We start from the raw sequence: 21303 nt of genomic DNA, 5'->3' as shown, positions 1-21303 counted from the left end.
ACATGGGAGAAGCCAAATATATAAATCAATTAATAACAAAATCAAAGAAAAACATCGACAATAATATAATAATAGTAGGGGACTTTAACAACCCCCTCACTGAAATGAACAGATCATCTAGGCAAAAGATCAAAAAGGAAATAAAGGCTTTAAACGACACACTAGACCAGACAAACATCACAGATATATTCAGATCATTCCATCTCAAAGCAACAGGATACACATTCTTCTCCAGTGCACATGGAAAATTTCCAGAACAGATCACAACCTGGGTCACAAATCAGGTCTCAACTGGTACCAAAAAACTAGGCTCATTCCCTGCGTATTTTCAGACCACAATGTTTGAGACTAGAACTCAACCACCAGAGCAAAGTTGGAAAGAACTCAAATACATGGAGGCTAAAGTACATCCTACTGAAGAATGAATGGGTTAACCAGGAAATTAAAGAATTTAAAAATTCATGGAAACAAATGAAAATGAAAACACAACTGTGTAAAATCTTTGGGACACAGCAAAGGTGATCCCGAGAGGAAAATATATAGCAATACAAGCCTTTCTCAAGAAACAAGAAAGGTCTCAAGTACACAACCTAACCCTATCCCTAAAGGAGCTAGAAAAAGAAAAGCAAAGAAAGCTTAAACCTAGTAGGAGAAGAGAAATCATAAAGATCAGAGCAGAAATCAATGAAATAGAAACCAAAAAAAAAAAAAAAACAAAAAAAACAGTAGAACAAATACAATGAAACTAGGAGCTGGTTCTTTGAAAGAATTAATAAGATTGATAAACCCCTGGCCACACTTCTCAAAAACAAAAGAGAAAGGACCCAAATTAATAAAATCATAAATGAAAGAGGAGAGATCATAACCAATACCAAAGAAATACAATTATAAGAACATATTACGAGCAACTATACACCAGCAGATTTGACAATCTGCAAGAAATGGATGCATTCCTAGATACATATAAACTACCAAACTGAACAAGGAAGAAATAGAAAACATTCACAGACCCATAACCAGTAAGGAGATTGAAGCAGTCATCAAAAATCTCCCCAAAACACAAGAGCCCAGGGCCAGATGGATTCCCAGGGGAATTCTACCAAACATTTAAAGAAGAACTAATACCTATTCTCCTGAAACAGTTCCCAAAAAATAAAAATGGAAGGAAAACTTCAAAATTCATTTTATGAGGCCAGCATTACCTTGATTCCAAAACCAGACAAATATCCCCTCAAAGAGGAGAATTACAGACCAATATGCTTGATGAACATGGATGCAAAAATTCTCACCAAAATACCAGCCAATAGGATCCAAGAGTACATTAAAAGGATTATTCACCATGACCACGTGGGATTTATTCCTGGGCTGCAAGGGTGGTTCAACATCCACAAATCAATCAATCTGATACAATACATTAATAAAAGAACAAGAGCCATATGATACTCTTAATAGATGCCGAAAAAACATTTGACAAAGTACAGCATCCTTTCTTGATCAAAACTTTTCAAAGTGTAGGGATAGATGATACATACCTCAATACCATCAAAGCCATCTGTGAAAAATCCACAGTGAATATCATTCTCAATGAGGAAAAACTGAGAGCTTTTCCCCTAAGGTCAGGAACACGTCAGGGATGTCCACTATCACCACTGCTATTCAACGTAGTACTCGAAGTCCTAGCCTCAGCAATCAGACAACAAAAAGAAATAAAAGGCATCCAAATTGGCAAAGAAGTCAAACTCTCACTCTCTGCAGATAATATGATACTTAATGTGGAAAACCACAAAGACTCCACTCCAAAACTTCTAGAACTCATACAGGAATTCAGTGTCAGGATATAAGATCAATGCACAGAAATCAGTTGCATTTCTATACAACAACAGAAAGACACAAAGAAACAGAAATTAAGGAGTCAATCCCATTTACAATTGTATGTTAAAGCACAAGATATCTAGGAATAAACCTAAACCAAGAGGTAAAGAATCTATAAAGTATTATAAAGTACTATAAAGTACTCATGAAATAAATTGAGGAAGACACAAAGAAATGGAAAAAATTTCCATGCTCATGGATTGGAAGAACAAATATCGTGAAATTGTCTATGCTACCTAAAGCAATCTACACATTTAATGCAATCCCTATCAAAATCCCTTCCATTTTTTTCCAAAGAAATGGAACAAATAATCCTAAGATTTATACGGAGCCAGAAAAGACCTCGAATAGCCAGAGGAATGTTGAAAAATAAAGCCAAAGTTGGTGGCATCACAATTCCAGACTTCAAGCTCTATTACAAAGCTGTCACCATCAGGACAGTATGGTACTGGCACAAAAACAGATACATAGATCAATGGAATGGAATAGAGAGCCCACAAATAGACCCTCATATCTATGGTCAACTAATCTTTGACAAAGCAGGAAAGAATGTCCAATGGAAAAAAAGACCGTCTCTTCAACAAATGGTGTTGGGAAAATTGGACAGCTACATGCAGAAGAATGAAACTGGACATTTCCTTACACAACCCACAAAAAGAGGCTCTAAATGGATGAAAGACCTCGATGTAAGACAGGATTCCATCAAAATCCTTGAGGAGAAAACAGGCAGCAACCTCTTTGACCTCAGCCACAGCAACCTCTTCTTAGAAACATCACCAAAGGCAAGGGAATCAAGGGCAAAAATAAACTATTGGCATTGGAAGCAAGGGCATAAATGAACTATTGGGATGTCATCAAGATCAAAAGCTTTTGCACAGCCAAGGAAACAGTCAAAAACAAAAGACAACTGATAGAATAGGAGAAGATATTCACAAATGACTTATCAGATAGAGGTTTAGTATCCTAAAATCTATAAAGAACTTATCATACTCAACATCCAAAGAACAAAAAATCCAATCAAGAAATGGGCAGAAGGGTGCCTGAGTGGCTCAGTTGGTTAAGCAGCTGCCTTCAGCTCAGGTCATGATCCTGGAGTCCCAGGATCGAGTTCCACATCAGAGTCCCACATCCCTGCTAAGCAGGGAGTCTTCTTCTCCAGCTGACCTCTCTCCTCTCATGCTCTCTAATTCTCTCTCTCAAATAAATAAATAAAATCTTAAAAAAAAAAAAAGGAAATTGGCAGAAAACATGAACAAGACATTTCTGCAAAGAAGACATTCAGATGGCTAACAGACACATGAAAAAGTGCTCAACATCACTCTCCATCAGGGAAATACACATCAAAACCATAGTGAGATACCACCTCACACCAGTCAGAATGGCTAAAATTAACAAGTCAGGAAATGCCAGAAATTGGCAAGGATGTGGAGAAAGGGGAACCCTCCTACACTGTTGGTGGGAATGCAAGTTGGTGCAGCCACTCTGGAAAACAGTATGGAGGTTCCTCAAAAAGTTGAAAATAGAGCTACCCTATGATCCAGCAATTGCACTACTGGGTATTTACCCTAAAGATACAAATGTAGTGATCTGAAGGGGCACATGCACCTGAGTGTTTATAACAGCAATGTCCACAATAGCCAAACTATGGAAAGAACCTAAATGTTCATCAACAGATGAATGGATAAAGAAGATGTGGTGTGGGGGTGTGTGTGTGTGTGTGTGTGTGTGTGTGTGTGTGTATAATGGAATACTATGCAGCCATCAAAAAAATGAAATCCTGCCATTTGCAATGACGTGGATGGAAATAGAGGGTTTTATGCTAAGCGAAATAAGTCAATCAGAGAAAGAGAATTATCATATGATCTCTCTGATATGAAGAATTTGACAGGCGGGGGGGCGGTTGTAGCAGGGTAGGGAAGGAAAAATGAAACAAGATGTGGTCTGGAGGGAGACAAACCACAGGAGACTCTTAATCTCATGAAACAAACTGAGGGTTGCTGTGGGGTAGGGAAGAAGTGATAGGGTGACTGGGTCATGGGGAAAAAAGTAGCTAGAATGAATGCTCAATAAATTTTAACTTGTTTTAAAAATAAATAAAAAAAAACCTATTAATTTGGCTTTTATGGTTCCACTTACCATATAGACAGAAATCAGCCATTCAGGAAGAAGGTAGGGTCAGACTTAAGTGCGATGGTAGCAAGAGAAATGTCAACCAATATTTTGACTTCTAGAGGTAAGTCAGAATACAAATTTCAACAAAGAACCTATAACACAGAATTCCATCATGGTTGCTATATGTAAACTAAGTCATAATTAATCTGCCTTGAACTTTTATTCAAAAAGGCACTAGGGTATAAAAATGGTATTTTACACTGCTTCTCATCAAAAGGACTTCAAAAAGTCAGAGCACCAAGAGGTTAGCCTTTATCTGTAACACTTTGATGTGGATTCCTCAATCATGCTGGATATATTAGGTGCTCAACAGAACATCTATATAACAATTAAAAGTCAATCCAGAATAAGATAAAATGGCAGGAAAAATTAATTAGTATAGTCAAATGCTTTCTGCACATATATTCTCAAAGCACTTGACTTACTCAAGTGTTCTTCCTTTGTCTTGATAGACTTGTTAAATTATGTAGGCTCTGATGGGCCTGGATCCTATGAGAAATGAATGAAAACTTGAGAAATACATGGTTTATTCGTTAACAGCTTTTCTGAAAAAACTTTTTTTTGTTCCACCAAGAAAGTGACCTTTACTTAAACTATTAGCTTTGAGAAGTGAGGTGTAAAGAAAAAGATAGTTTAAGGATTCTCCCAAAATGTGATCATTTACCAGAGTATGCTCTTAAGCCTCTGATGGCTTTCCACAATAACCACTGATTGATTAGGGACTCAAATCAAAATCGAATTTACTTTTTGTAGGACTTGCAAGCACTAGCATGGAAAACAATTTTTTTTTTCAAAGTCATCAATTTATGCATCCTCTGTCATTTCAAAAGGAAAACAAATCTTTGAAAGTCAAATTGTCCCTTCATGGGAGGATGGATTTCTAAATGCTGAGTTCCTTCTGTTCAGTAAAGAGGTAACTCTGATGAATCAGTATCCACAACATGGCATTTGGCAGAAGAGTAATGTTAGTTAGACAAATGTTCTATGTAAGTCATAAGATATGACAGAGTGATAATTTTTATGGGCTGCAATAGGCAAGCACATGCAGATTCTCAGAACATCCTTCTGAGTTTAAAAAATGGGCTTGAAAGCGAAGACCTCAGAGATGCTACCAACCACATGAAGGTATAGCAGGTCAGAGATAAAATGGCACAAAAGTTGGACTTGATGGACACCTCATGTACCAAGTCCCAGGGATGCTTGGACACATACTCTACATTATGGCACTGAAATTTTTGAAGCCCCGAGCTTCATATTCTATCACAGCATGAAGTTACCTGCCTGTCTATAAACTTTTGCTATCTTATTATATCACTGTGCAATTTGTATCCCACTGAAAAGTTCCTGTCCATATTTACATTCTTATTCAATTCCCTGGCTGTGTTTTCTTGGAAAAATTTGATATACAGCCTGATTTTCTACAGCATTAACATGTGGCAATAGGATCTTCATGAAACCCTCACAGGCAACTGCACTGCGCCCCAAATGGCAGGTAATTGTTATAATTACTCAGTTTTATTATTTATTCTTTCAAGATTTTATTTATTTGAGTGAGAGAGAGAGAGAGCGCGAGAGAGAGCACGCATAGGTAGGGGGAGAAGGAGAGAGAGGAGAGGGAGAAGAATCCCCACTGAGCAGGAAGCCCAATGTGGGACTTTATCCCAGGACCCAGGGATCATGACCTGACTGGAAGGCAGACACTTAACTGACTGAGTCAGTCAGGCTCCCACCATTACTGAGCTTTCATATACCAGTATCATTTTAGATGCCAAGTTACCTAACGTACTCCCTACAACAACTTCATGTGTAAAACTTTACTATTCTCATTTCAAATATGAGAAAATGTTTTGAAAAGCTAAATAATATCCAGTCTCTCATGGGACCATTCAGGGATAGCTCTGAAACATAAACACAGGCCTCTTTCATGCCAAAAACTGGTTTCTTAAACACTTTGGTAGAGTGACTTTTTGCACTCCAGGATGGCTCCAAATTTCTTTTTCAGGGAAATCACCACCTGGGTACTTTCCCTTATTCCCTTAACCTTGGTATCTCCATAAAAAAACATGTCATTCCCCCAAAAGATCATATTCTAAACTGGTCTTTGTTTCAACAATATATTGGTAAGTGTTAAGGATAAACACATTTAGCTAGTGGGGTAGGAGTGGGGAAGCACAGAAAAGAAAAATCACATCTGACCTTTCTGTTCCCAAACAACAAATAGTCTACAAGTATACTTCTAGAAGTATTGAGAGGGACTTACTTTATTCTGGTAGTCTATCTAGAAGAACTTACTTTATTCTGGAAGTATCTAGAAGGATATTAGTATGTGTAGCTAGCACTATGTCCCTAACAAAATCTAGGTCTACTATGAAACAGCATAGAATCTTTCAGAATTTGTGTTGTTCAGGTTAAGTTTCTATAAGAATTCAGACCTCTATCTCCAAGTTAAATTACCAAGAGTACACAGCTTAACAGTAATTTTTTTTTCATCATTCTTCCTACCATGACTTTTTACCATCTTGGCTTTTCAGAACTCACTGCTATTTCCTGACTGCAGAAATCTGCTCTCTCCAACTAGTATGGGACCCACTCCTCATCTTCAAAGTTGTCTGGCCAGGTGACTAACTCACTGAACGTCTACTTGGAGTTACTATATAATAAATACCTCATTATGGCTAAAGAGGTTATGTAAAAAGATACAGAGAAACAATTGGCATTTTAATTTGTGCCCAAATCCTAGAAGCATTTTAAGACTTTCTTATTCTTTAGCAGAACCCAGTCATAGAGGGAGATCTACAAGGTGGGCTGCTGTCTGCAGTCCTCAGAACATCCACGGTCTATGCTGTCTAGAGCCAAACTGTCTGCAATGCCAGACTTCTTAGCCTGCTTCCTCATCAGGGTATTTCTTTCCAATGTGATTATTCTTTCTATTTTCAGAATCTCATTCCCAAAGCATCTTTTGCTTTTATCACCTACATCCTTAAGCTTATCAACACTTCCCTCTCCCATCCACTCTTTTCCATCATTAAAACTTATTTTCTCACTATGGTTTCAAGAACTCTTATCAATACAATAAGATTGGTCCCATCTCTCCATCTCTTCCTTCCCTCTAGTCTAGCAAATCTCAGCATGCTTTTTCTCTGATTATTCCATTTCCAAGTTGACTCTTCAACAATGTGTATGGTTAGTATTGGCAACCCCCTGCATAGTCAAAAGTCCACCTGTGACTTTTGACTCCCCCAAAACTTTACAAATAGCCTACTGATGCAACGAGGCCTTACCAGTGACATATTAATGACACATATTTTGTATGCTATAGGCATTACATACTGTATTCTACAAAGTATTCTAAAGAAAATGTTAAGAAAGTTGTAAGAGAACACATTTATAGTACTGTATTTATGGAAAACAGTCGATTTAAGTGGACCCATCAGTCCCAACCCATGTTGTTCAAAGGTCAACTGTTTCTAAAGGTCACAATTTTTAAAGAGTAATTTGTGAATACTTCCAGAGCAGAATACAGGATTCACTGGATTTGGGGAAAGGTGGTACCAAGAAAACAAACATGACCACCCATGTACTCATACCCAGTAACAGGAATAAGAGACACAATGAGGGTAGTAATATTTATCTCCACTCAATACGGCACATCTGACAACTGCTAAAGTGGTAAGGAAGAAGAGAGAGCAGAGACAGTATTCAAATAATTCTGGGTCACAGAATTTAGTAAATGTGATCAGATATTTTACATGGAATGAATGAGATTTTTTGAAGATAAGGATTTTGATTATGAGCTTATTTTTATGAACCTGAATTCTTGATGATCAATATGAAAATGTCACTACAGATAGAACAGTGTTGTTAAAACATTGAAAGTGTGGGGTTGGCCTTATAACAATCCTAACGGCCACAAAATGATCTATCCTACCTTCTTGACTCTACAGAATACAAAATGTCAGAAGGAACCAAAAAACTTCTATCATTAATCATATAGATACTTCTAGTGTACCTGGATGTTTGTCATACAGACAAATTATCCAGATGTTAAACTCATTTTTTTCAGTTTCCTCTTGAGAATTTCGTTTCACCCAGTCTAGTCAACATTGAAATATTTTTTTCCTCCCTCCCTTCAATATTATAAAGTTCGTATTTTTTTAAAGATTTTATTTATTTATTTGACAGAGACACAGGGAGAGAGGGAACAGAAGCATGGGGAGTGGGAAAGGGAGAAGCAGGCATTCTGCTGACCAGCGAGCCTGATGAGGGGGTCAATCCCAGGACCCTGGGATCATGAGCTGAGCCAAAGGCAGATGCTTAATGACTGAGCCATCCAGGTGTCCCTAAAGATTGTATTTCTGAAGACACTGTTGCTATATACCATGGCATTGAGAATATATTTCATGTGGAATTGTAATTTACTGAGTTGTTTATCTAATTATGTAACATTGATTTTGCATCATTATTTTTTCTCATACCTCTGTTCCTATCTTATCTCTCCTTCACAAAAACACTTTGAGGAAAAGCCATCTTAATACCATTCCTGAGGTTTTTAGGACCATGGTTTGCATGCATTATTCCTCATTAATAGGTGTTTGTCAAATGGTTTAATCTACCATATTTGGATGGCCAATATTCAAAGACCCATACTGCAAAGATAAACTAAGCAACAGTATACCTAACATGAGTGCATTGTCTAGATCATTCTAGACAATTCTGGATCATTGTCTAGAACAGTTTAGAATAACATTTTGGGGTTTTGTGGTATTTCAAGGTCATCGCTACAAATGATAAAGGTTACTGAAGTATGAAATTGGGTATTGCTATATAATACAGGAGTAGATGATAAGATGGTAGAACATGTCACATGCTTCTGTAACCACCCCCACCCCCACCCCTAGTTCCAATATGCTTAGGGTAAAGACCAAATTCCATGTATGTCCCCACACATGGCTTGTTCCTTATCCACATCTCTATACTAGCAGCCTTAGTGGACATATTCATCCTATTCACTGTACTTCAGTCAGGTAATGCTGCTTATTCTGTCCACAGAGGTATCATAATTTCTCCTGCTTCAAGCCTTTTGCCATGTTATTCCTCCACGAGAAATTCTCCTATCTGTCCTTCCCTCTACCTAACTAGCCGGTGCCTACTTCTTCCTCAAGGAGGTCTTTTGAGACAGCTTCTGCCTTCAGTATAAGTGAAATTTCTTGGCTATATGCCCATATAGCCCTCAGAACACTTATTACAGTTTATAATTATGTATTCATGGGGAGCTCACAGGAATAATGTCGATTTTCTACCACTGTCCTCTGAGCAGCATGAAAGCTAGGTCTTTACCTGTCTTGCTTACCATCAGAGCATGGTGCCTAGTATTGTGTAGAAGAAGGAGTTGCTCAATAAATATTTGTGAATGCACCAGTGAATGTTTATCCTCCGACTACTTCATACATGTACATACATATGCATAGCATACACACGTGTTTTTTAATTTGGAATTATTATGCAAGTTTACCTATGAGGCTGCTTATGGTTTTTTGTTTGTTTGGGTTTTGTTTGTTTTTTAGGTAAACTCTAAGCCCAATATGGGGCTCAAACTCATGACCCCAATATCAAGAATCAAGCTCTATTGACGAACAAGCCAGGTGCGCCCTTAAGTATTTTTAAGCATATTTTAAATAGCAGCGGACACATTAACTTGGATATTATGGAAATTATTGAAACTCACATCACTCTAAACCCAAGTATTTTGTTTCTTTAATCAAATACACAGTATGGTCCATGATAACAGTTAAATCCGGTGCTGAGAGGGATTTGCTGGATTTTTGTCTATGTGAAAATGACTTCATACTCCTGGCTAAAACATGAACTAATATTTATCACTGAGAGCATTCAAAGCAACATGACCCTTTTGAATTCCAAGAATCAATGAAAATGTCAATTACTGTTAGATGGACAGGCGGAAAAGAATACAATTTTGTCTGTTCTACTCTTGTCCTGCAGGACTTATGCTCCTACTCCATTTTCTGAATCTAGTAAAATTCAATTTACTTTTTCAATTTGTCTCCAGCCAAGCTTCCTTCTGTCAGCTATGCAGACATTTCAATGCTGGCCACGTAGAGTAGTACCAGGAGAAGAACAACTGGAATGAAATTACCTGTGCATTTGCGATCTGTGTCTTCTTTCTTTGACCCACTAATCGTCAACTTGCAGTTGAAGTTTTCCTCCCAGTATTCAGCAAACCATACATTTCTTCTGTTGTTTTCAAGTGTGCGGGACGTAAAATAGGCATCAAACCCTAAACAGAGTTAAATGAAAAGGTCATTGCTTGTGGGGCACTGCTGGGACGTTTAGAAATAAAAATACCAGTGATGGTTTTTTTTTGTTTTAGTAGACTGTATGCTCTTTCAATTAAAAAAGAAGAAGAAGAAGAAAAATATTCCAGGACTAACCTATGGCTAAATCCCTATTTCAACCTGTCAGGCAGAGATGTGACCTACAAATGACACAGTCACAATGATCTTAGAGAGGACATGATGATCACAATAGGTCTTGCATCTCCAGTGATGCTAGACCAGGGACAAAATGTCTTCTTCCTTCTCACCAAGATAATTGATAATTTCAGTGCTTACTATAGATAAGATTTTCTGCTTCACATAGATTCTTTTATTCACCTCAACAACCAATACAGCAAACACTATCATTCGCACTTTGCCAATAAGAAAATGAGGCTCAGATGAAATAGAAACATGCCCAAAGTCAACCAGTAGGCCATGCAGTATCTGGGACTATGTGAGCTACTGACCGGTGAATATCCTTTTAACACCTTCCTTTCATTTAATAACGCTCCATTGTGTCATTGATATATTAATCAAAATGGAAGCTTTTGAAAAGGCCAGAAGTAAATAGGAGTCTAAAAGAAAGCTCAGTGCTGCTCACTGAGTGCAGTGGTGTATATGAAGAGCAGAAACTCGAAAGGCCAGGTCCCCAGGAAATCTCTTGCTACCTTTTTAGGAAAGCAGCCTCAAATGCTCCAATGGAGCCACAAGGTCTTAGGAGAATCAGATAGGATTCAGTAATACGAGGTGGGCTGGGAGGCCAGCTCCACTCACTTCCTAAGTCAGAGGAAACTTGAGCAAGTGCATGCTTCCCTCAACATCCTTTCATCTTTCTGTAGAAATGAAGACTACCCTACCTCCTTCCTTCTCAGTACCTTGTTTGGGATGGGGAGAAGACCTTGGAAACTTAGAGTTCAGGGTCAAGAACAACGGGAGATGGACTTGAGAAAGCTGAGTAACTGTTATTTAAATTACTCAGTTTTCTCATTTTAAGGCCATTAAAAAAAAAAAAAAAAAAAGAGCTCCAGGCTCTCAACTCCATAATAGGACCATATCAGGTTAACTATATTCATTACTAAGTGGCCAACACCAAATTCATGGCCTGACATATATGAAACCTACTATAAATGGAAAGTCTAAAGTAAATGAGACAGTAAAACAAACAAACATAAAGCACAAGAGATTATATAGTATTTTAGGGAAAATAGAGTATTTTGCATCTCTTATTTCATTTTCCAGGATCTTATCAGTACATGCTGGCCAACTGTCCTTTTATCTCACTACCTTAAATGATTTGAAAGTAATCTGGCTAGAATATGTGATTCCATTCCATTATCAATACTGATTAAGCTACCTGGCTGGAAGTCTTACTGCCTCACTGTTCTCCCACAGCCCTGCCTCCAGAGGACTATAAAGTAGAACAACACAATATTCTTCAACAAAGGAAAATCTCTGGGGGAAATACACGAGTCCCCAATGTTTCCCAAGACACTAAATGTATGCCTTCAGTCATATATATACATACACACGTGAACACATGGTGACTGGTGACGGAGTTTTCATTTCTTTCACCATTTTGCCCTGTGTTCCCTCCTCCCACCTCCCCCACCCCAAAACCCAATTAATCAATAGTGGTAGATTATGACAATGACCCCTGACTAGACCTGCTTCTAGGGCTTCATACTCATACACACCTTCCCTTTTCTGTGGGACATAGACAGGTGTGATGCAGGCAGAGGCTGGGAAGCCCTGGCCCCATTGTGGCTTGTTGTTGTGGAATTCTCTTTCTTGGAATCCAGCTGGCCGTGCTCTAAGACATTTGACAGCAGGATGGTAGGTCATGTGGCAAAAGCCCAGCTTTTCTCAGCCGAACTTCTTTGGAGATTGCAGCCCTCCAGCAGACCAGCTCCAGTTGCACAATGGAGGCTGTTCATTAAGCCAGTAACACTGGAGCTAGTTTTTTAAGTAGCTAGACGACTGAAACTCTCCTTCTTTATCACAGCACCGTAATTCTCTCTGTGCAATACTGAAACAACACACCCTTCACGAAGAAGCACCCTCGACAGAACATGTCCAAGTTTCAAAAGTAAACTCTTCTGCCACATGTCACAGGTCTAAATCCCCAACCAGCCTCAGAACAGGAACTACTAAAATGGCTCAGATTGTAGCAAGGGTATATCCCTTTCCCAGCTCAGAAAAAAACCATCTTTAAAGGAAACCTCATCACTGCAAACGTCTGCTGCTTCAAAATGCTTCTCTCTATCCTGTGTCTGCTGGAAATGCAAAAGCCCATTGAGGAAGGAAGGATTGTATTGCAGCTAACGTGCAGGTAGGGGACGGTGGAACATTTAAAACAGAAGAAAAAGAAAACAAAGCAGCAGTCAGAACTTCCCTCTCATCTGAGCAAGAACAAATAGATTTCGGGGAAAAAAAAAGCAAGCACCATTAAAGCTGTCTGTATGCACTATAGCACAACGCAGAAGAGGAGCCACAACCCCTGAGCCACAACCCCTCTCCTTTTCACTCACACAAATAGCTGGTGCTTAGCTTCCTCCTCTTCCTCCTCCCCATGAGTCCTCTGGCTACCTGCATCTCTAAGTTGAAAACTGTTCCTGCTTCCCAAATGCATGTATATATGGACTTCCGGAGTATCTCCTCAGATGCAGATTTGGGTGGAGGAGGTCTTGGGTGGGGCTAAATACACTGCATTTTTAACAAGCCCCAGGTGATGCTCATGCTGCCTACACTTTAAGAAGCAGGGCTCCAGGGCAAATCCTGAGTTTTAACAAGCTCCTCGTGATTCTCATACTGCCTGTACTTTGAGAAGCAGGATTCTAGAACAAATCCTGAACTTGAGCAGATGGAACTTGAGCAGTTCCAGCCTAATTTGTGAGATCTTAGTATTTGCACCCTCAAATATATGTCTGGTTCAGATGAGAGGGTCTTTGCTTTGCTTCTATAGTTGCGACATTTGCTCAGTACCCAGCTCAGTATGGCAGGAGCTTTGCCTTACCATCTTATAGCCTGCAGATGGCCTGGGGAGGTAGAACATGCTGTCTTAATTGCTGGTGAATTTTCCTGGTGTGCTCGCTGTGTCTATATATTCCTAAGCATTGCTTCTCTGGGCCCCTTTGCAGCCTCCAAAGTTGTTCCTCACCTGTATGCCCTGTCACCACTCTGGGCTCTCCAGCCTGGCATTTCAATCTAGCTGCATGTCTTAGTGTTGCTGAAAAGATAACCTGAACTAGCCCTGTGTCTTCACTAGCTCCTCTGAAGGTCCTATGGGCTCTGAGGGGAAAACTCAGAGCTCTCAGTCAAGTAGTAGAATGTAGCATACATTTGCTTTTGAGTGTTGTCCTGAAGACCTCAAAAGCTTGGCTTTTTTTGGTACAGAAGCCACATAGTGTACTGGTGAATATAGACATCAGAGACACTGTGTGAGTCTGACTCTAACATTCTGATTTTCTACCTGTATGACCTTAAGCAGATGACTCAGTTATTTTGTGTCTCAGTTTCCTCATCTGTAGAAGGGGATTAATATTAATATCCACCTGGGGTGCCTGAGTGGCTCAGTAGATTAAGCCGCTGCCCTCGGCTCAGGTCATGATCCCAGGGTTCTGGGATCGAGTCCCGCATCAGGCTCCTTGCTCGGCAGGGAGCCTGCTTCTCTCTCTGCCTCTGCCTGCCACTCTGCCTGCTTGTGTGCTCTCTCATGTGCACTCTCTCTCTCTCTGACAAATAAATAAGCCCTTTAAAAAAATATTAATATCCAACTTCGTATTGTTAGAAGGATTAAATGAGCCATTATTTGTAAAGTACTCAGCATTGTGCCTGATGAAGTAAAATGCAAACTGTTGGTTATAAAATAACCATAGTCATCCATTAAATATTTCTTGAACACTTACCCTGTGACAGGCACTATTCTCTACACTCACTAATCTTCGGTTAAAACAGGTGGCCCCTCATCAGGCTGATGGCTAGCCTGGTGGGGAAGATAGATTTTGGCAAGTATCATATCAAAATAAAATTACAACTGTGATTACTTCTATGAAGGAAGAGTACATAGTGTTTGGGGAGCACACACACATGCCCAGAGAGAGCGAGAACTCTCTTGGAGTGCCAGAGAGGGCTTCCTGGAGGGAGTAAACACAGATGAGAAAAGGCAAAAAACAGATTTTAACCGGAAATGTGGGAAGCAAAGAGACTGGACATTTATTCAGTGGAACGCCATGTGCTTTAAGAATATTGAAGTCATTTAGCATTACAAAATCCCTCAGGACAACCAGGCCTTAAAATCAACAAATATAAAGGAACCATCTCCCATGTGTATGCAATCTAGAATTTCTACTAAAATTCTAATAAACCAATGGCTTAAATATTAATGTTAATGAATAAATATATGAATAATCTATTCTTGTGAGTGGATGTCAAAATCTTTGTCAGATTTCAATTTGGTCATACAAAAAATTGCACTGACTGTTACAATTACAAAGGTAATAAGCACTTCATCTTCATTTTCTCAATGAGTGTCACATAAATCCTAAGAAGTAGGTACTAATCATATCAACAGTTTTGAGGTAGAAACTAAAGCTCAGAGAAATTTGGACCCAAATCAGTTTGCTTCTAGACCCTTGTTTTTGATATCCATGCAGAGTGGTGTTTCACACATTTTGGTGGGAATCACAATCATCTGGAGAGTTGGTGAAGAAAATAGAGATCATGGAGGCAGGTCAGCCCTGTTTCTTTCCCCCACAAGTTCCCCCAGGAGATTCTCGTATTCCAAAGATTGAAAACCATGACTATGGTGCATTGCTGGGGTCGACTTATTATGCTACCTCTTCACTCTATCTAATAAATGCCCTATCACCAAGCTACTACATCAAACACAACTCCACTAGGCAACTAGACAGTTCAACAGGTGGAAGAAAAAAGCTATTCTATGATCAGGGGCTGGAATGGGTGAGCCAATCCAAATAGTAAAACTGGCAGCATGGGCTCACCAAGCTGGGGCAAAAACTAGTTTCAGAAAATGGAGCTCCTCTCAGACAATTCAACAAAACAGAAGCAGAGGTCAATAGCTATTATTCAATCGAGTGAATCTTGCTGATTTACCTCAGTTGAGTCCAATTTCTTGGACCTACTATTTATGTCACTTTAGCAGGGCCATGGCAAGAGATAAATTAAGTCTCACTGGTTCCCTCATTTTCATCCATATGGAATGAAGCTATCCAGGAAATATTCAAGTTTTTTAAAAGAGACCTTGCTATAACAATCCGTTTACAATGCCTTGGAATGTTTTTGGTTGCTTTTTGGGTTAGGCACACATCATACCTCTGTTTTATTAATAGACAAGGAGCTTCTGCTATGGGGTGGTTCAAAACTTTCCCTCCAGCTGCAGGCACTAACTCAACACTCTTGGTCTGTCATTACAGTTTCTGCAGCCTAGTGATTTTACATTTGTTTTAAGTCAGTTCCACACCCAGCATGGAACTCAACATGGAGCCTGAACTCATGACCCCGAGATCAAGACCTGAGTCTAGATCAAGAGTTAGATGCTCAACTGACTGAGTAATCCCAAGAGACCCAACTTGCTTTTTTTTTTTTTTTTTTTTTTTTTTTTTATTTTTTTTAAGGAATAGGGTATTTAATATAAGATGTGCAGTCACCAAGGTGCAACAGAATTAGGGACAGAAGCAGAAAGTAGAATAACTAATCTAATAATATATGTATACAGGGGTATATATGTGTATTCCAGTGAATTGAGACTTTATTCCTATTCTTATGGGAGCTCAGAAGAAAAGTGATCTGGAAATGCATGCCTTATCTTGGTTAAATTATCAGTTTTAAAATTTAACCCAAGGTACCAAGACTGGGATTTCATCTCACAGAAACGGAATTAAGAATTATGTCAAAGGAGAAGGTCATTCTTGTATGTAAAGCTGATGAAATTCTTAGTATTAAATTATTCCTTTGGTTGAACAGATTATTTTAATTTCAGAAATTAAGCTACAGGGGATTCTAAGGCAAATGTCTCACTGGGTACATGTTGAACAAAATTCATATAACCTTGGAAGTAAACTTAAGGCAACATGGAAATAACAAGCAGGGTTTTAGCTGGCGTTACAACTACATTTATATGGTTCTTTTCTCTTTAACTGGGGTGCTGCCCTCAAATGCTCCCTAAAATTTGTGGCTGAGACAAGAGTGTGCAAATCAATAGACACATAATTCATCCAGAGCAGGATGTGTAGAAGGTGACCTTTCCAGCTGAGGAGGAAGAAGCTCTTACAAGTGTGTGGCAGAAGAGGAAAGCTATCAGTGTCAAGAGGGGGTTAGAGGACACAGCTGCCTGTTCAGCCAGGGTGAAGGGATGCTGACAGATACTAATGGGGCTTTGTACAGTCTAAGAGAGTGACCAGTAAGTAGCCCTGATTGCTGATTTAACCACACAAGTCATGCACTGCAGCTTAGGACATCACTGTCAGCCTAAATGGCAGGGAGCACCCAAGGCTTCCTTCTACCAGTTCATAAAGGAGAGGTTATTAGCTCTTCCTGAGCCACCTATGTTCTTTGTTCAACTCAGGAAAGATGGCTAATGATTTAGAAACACACACGCACATCATAGGGATATGATACTAACAGAATAAATCCATGAATAAATGAATAAAAAGACAGTGAGAAAGAATGACAGAGAGAAGGAGGGAAGGGGAAGGAGGAAAGAAGAGGAGAAGAGAGAGGGGACAAGGGATGGAGGGGAAGGTATGGGGGGGGAGAGGCGAGAAGCACAGAATAGAGTAAGAACCAGGAGAACTCACATTGTCTGCTACCAAGAGGGTGTATCTGAAAAACAAATTTTGAGAACCAGTCTTTGTTTAGCCCTTTTTCTATGTCTATTCTATAACTCATAGGGTTTAAATTGTAGTCCTCAAAAAGATATGTCCATATCCCAACCCCCTGAAATTATGAATGAGGCCTTATTTGAAAATTATTTTGATAGTGGATAATGAAATTATATGGCAAGTGGAATTAAGTTAAAGATCTCTGAGCAAGATCATCCTGCATTTTCTGTATAGGCCCTAGATCCAAGAGAGAAGTATCCTTGCAGGAGAAAAAGGGAGCAGGAGTCATGCATAGATGCAGGCACAGATTTGAGTAATGGAGTCAAGCCAAGGTATCCTTGGGGCCACTTGAAGCTGGAAGAGGCAGGAAGCACCGCCTCCCCCACCCCCCACCCTGACAGCCTTCAGAGGAAGCAGAGTCAAACTGATATCTTCATTTCAGACTTCTAGACTCCACAACTGTAAGATTATGATGTTCTATTGTTTTTAAGCCACTAAGTTTGTGGTCAGTTGTATTTGAACTCCCAGTACTAATGCACTTGTAATAAGTAAAAAAGTCTTATTGGTAGATACCTTTCTACGACTTTTCTGTGGTCGGAATGACAACATTTGTTTCTCAGATGTTGCAAACTGATGTCTTGCAGAATATATTTAACCTATGGACTTGTGCTTTATATTTCTTCCAACAGTATTTCATTTTATTTCTTTTTCCCCAGGAGTATTTTAAAACTAATTTAAAAATCCTAAGATTTCACTTTTAAGTCCAAATTTTTGGCTTCACTTGTAAAGTCAGAAGATCCTTTAACACAGACCCCATTCCCATGTGGCAGCAGTCAGGTGCCAAGGAAAGTCTGCTTTCTCGAGCTCACAGTATTTCCCTGCCACCTCTGATGACTTTAACCTGGCCTCTTTTTGCATTCATAAGATGCAGGTTGTCATGTTTGACACTGAATTTTTCACTCCCAAGAAATGCATTGCCCGTTTGCTGTAACATGAATGGTATACAGTCTCCACTGAATTGAGTATCTCAGGCCCCTAAGAATATATCCATGAAAAAGTTACTAAGAACAGAGGGAAGTCAGGAAAGAAGCAGGATTTAAAATTAACACAGAGTGCACCTGGGTGGCTCACTCAGTTAAGCATCCAATTCTTGATATTGGCTCAGTTCCTATTCTCAACATTGTGAGATTGAGCTCCACCTCAGGCTCTGCACTAGGCATGGAGCCTGCTTAAGATTCTCTCTCTCCCTCCCCCCCACCCTAAAAAAACTAACCCAGAGAAATGTATCCTCATATGCACAAACAATAATCACTTAAAAGACAGAGCAAAAGAGAAGACCACGATTAAAATCATAACACTAAAAGAACTCCTATTGAAGAACAGGTACACCCTTCTACACAATCAAGTTGATTTTTGCCCTTAAGGAGTATTGCTTTAATTAATTAATGTTTCTCTTATGTCAATTCTCTTGAAAATTGTACATTTTACATGATCTTTATAAAAATATTAATATATTTTCCCCCTAGAGCTAGGCAAGTTACCTTCAGAGCTCATATGGAAAAAATAAAAGAATGAGGAGACTTCTGAAAAAGAAGAGCAACAGAGCATGAGTGTTTGGGGGGGTTGCTGAAGACTGGAGGTCAGGACGAGGGGGCAAATTCTACCAGGTAATATATTGTAACAACAGATTATAAACTCTCTATGATTTAAAAAGAAGTCCTGACACAAGAATAAAGAGATCAATGGACGACTGAAATCCAACAGAAAGTCCAGAAAGACTTGATTGCACATGGGAATTTCATATAATAGAGAATAAAGGTAGTGTTTCAGATCACTAGAAACATGTTACCATTTTAATAATCATGTTAATAAACAGCAACTTGTTGGATAACTGGTTAATGATCTCTTTGGATCCTAATTCAGAATGTGACATTGTATTAACCCACAAAAAATATGGGAAGCATTACATAGATTTAACCATAGTTAGTGAACATGGGGTTTTTTATCTCTGAAAGAGAAGGGATTTTGTACAGTTTCAGAAACTGGAGATCCTCCACACTTGGTGTGATGCCACCTGCTTCAGGACATCCATGGTAGGGTCCGGGGGCATGTGGCACATTCCCCAAATCCTGAGGACATGGCCCTGACTGCACTGGCACAGTGCTGTGGGAGATCATGTCTTTGTCTGTCTGTATCTCTCTCGTGACTCTGAGCTCTCACCATGAAGAGACTGCCCAAGTGCCTGTCAACATTTATTGAAGTAAATCAAAGTTAGAAACATGTAAATAAGTTTGGCAAGAAAATCATTAGTGATTTAGTGGGATAAGTTAGGCTGTCAGATGTACCCCCAAATTTGTTGGCTGAATCTATTGAGAGTGGTGGAAACCAACCATTATTTTTGAGAAAACAAATAAGAATTACTGCAATGGAAATTATCCCACAAAGAACAAAAATCTCATGGGAAGTGTTTATGGATGAGGTAGAAGGAATAATGTTTGCAATATTATTCCACAAAATGCCTCCAAGGAGCTGTTATATATTATATAATGCTAGAATGCTTGCCATTTTTCACTCTTTTAAACTGTCTGGGACACAGAAGGGCATTTTATGTAACCTGAGTACACTTATACAGGAACAAATATGGGTACAAACAATACATATTAAACTGATAGTTTTTAGCATTACAATGGATAAAACAAACTCCTTCCTAAACTGGAATTCAAGGGTTCAATTCCTAGTTTTGTCACTTCCTAACTAGATGACCTTGAGCAAATGACCTAACCAGACTAAGTTTTTCAGTCTGTAAAATGAGGATAAAATGATGATAATAGGGGTGCCTGGGTGGTTCAGGCATTATGCATCTGCCTTCGGCTCAGGTCATGATCCCAGGGTCTTGGGATCAAGCCCCACATCAGGCTCCTCACTCTGCAGGAAGCCTGCTTCTCCTTCTCCCACTCCCCCTGCTTGAGTTCCCTCTCTTGCTGTGTCTCTCTCTATCAAATAAATAAATAAAATATTTAAAACAAAATGATGATAACATCTACTCCATAGGATTTGTAAGAGGTATCCATGTAAGAATATATGCAGTGTTGTGAATAATGCATGGCATATAATAAGAGTACAATGTTAACTAAATGAAAAGAAAATGAAAACAGACATACATGTAAAGTGACAAAAAAGAGAGAGAGACTACAAGAAGAGGAAATTTAGAAAACTTTGAACTTGAACACCAGAAATTCTCCATGAAATAGCCATTGATCAAGGTCCTGGCTCCGGAGTCAGAAAGACCTGAGTTTGAATCCTACCTTTGCCAACCACTAACTCTTTTATTTAACTTCTCTTATGCTAAGTGGATCACTTACTATCCATGTTTTGCTGTTGAACTTGTTATCTATTCACTCCTTTGCTTCCCCTGCATTTACGCATGAATGTATGCATTCATTCTTTCATTTATTCCAGAAAAAACTTAAAGTGGTATCTTTGTTACACCTATTAAATAAGTACAGTTGTATCTACCTTAGAGATGGGTGGAAAGATTTAAAATATGAAGGCTAAACCAGCTAATATCTTATAGTTGCTCAGTACCTGGTGGTTATGTAAGCAGTTTCACTAGCATCTCCAGATAGCATAAAACAATCACCTTCCCTCTGAGAAAGCTCCTCCTTGATTTCCTACGCCATGTGCAGCATCTGTGAGCCTAACAGTTGGAATGGATGTTGCTTTGCAGCAACTTGGGATGCACAAGGTCAGTAGACAAGAAAGATGTAGGGCCATCCCTCAAGTGAGTGCTTTAGGAGGTGAGATTTGAAGAAGCCAACGTTCTGGAGGCCACTGGGTGAGTTGGATGGTTCCTGCTCTTCTCTCTTCTACCCCACCTTCATAACGATGCTCAATTTAAACCCCTTTGTTAGTTGGTTAAATGTTCTACACAGAATGTTGGTCAAGGGCCAAACTCAATGATCACTCACACAGGTTACAGCATTAACTTGGCCTTGGGTTTTTTATTGTCATTCCTATAATTTCTTGCCTTCCTCCCCGCTGGCCTCCCTTATCTTCCCCGTGATCTATCCATATTATGTTATTTT

The 21303-nt window shown here is 39.2% G+C and overlaps 1 protein-coding gene across 5 annotated transcripts in view; it reads right to left on the bottom strand.

Moving 5' to 3' along the window:
- The window catches only part of GRM7 (glutamate metabotropic receptor 7), an 874189-nt gene that overhangs the window by 319857 nt on the left and 533029 nt on the right, over positions 1-21303 (bottom strand). For all 5 annotated transcript variants that reach the window (XR_004383852.1, XM_032867455.1, XM_032867457.1 and 2 more), the window contains exon 5: positions 10199-10339. Coding sequence is in view for 4 of the 5 variants with exons in the window: in XM_032867455.1 (XP_032723346.1) it covers positions 10199-10339 (141 nt within the window). In the remaining variant the exon portion in view is untranslated. The remainder of the gene's footprint in view (positions 1-10198; positions 10340-21303) is intronic.

This window comes from Lontra canadensis, unplaced genomic scaffold, assembly GCF_010015895.1.
Source record: "Lontra canadensis isolate GAN:19392208 unplaced genomic scaffold, GSC_riverotter_1.0 scaffold34, whole genome shotgun sequence".
Taxonomy (NCBI): Eukaryota; Metazoa; Chordata; class Mammalia; order Carnivora; family Mustelidae; genus Lontra; species Lontra canadensis.
The sequence above is the reverse complement of the archived record's forward strand: the minus strand, read 5'-3'. Positions and strand labels throughout refer to the sequence as shown.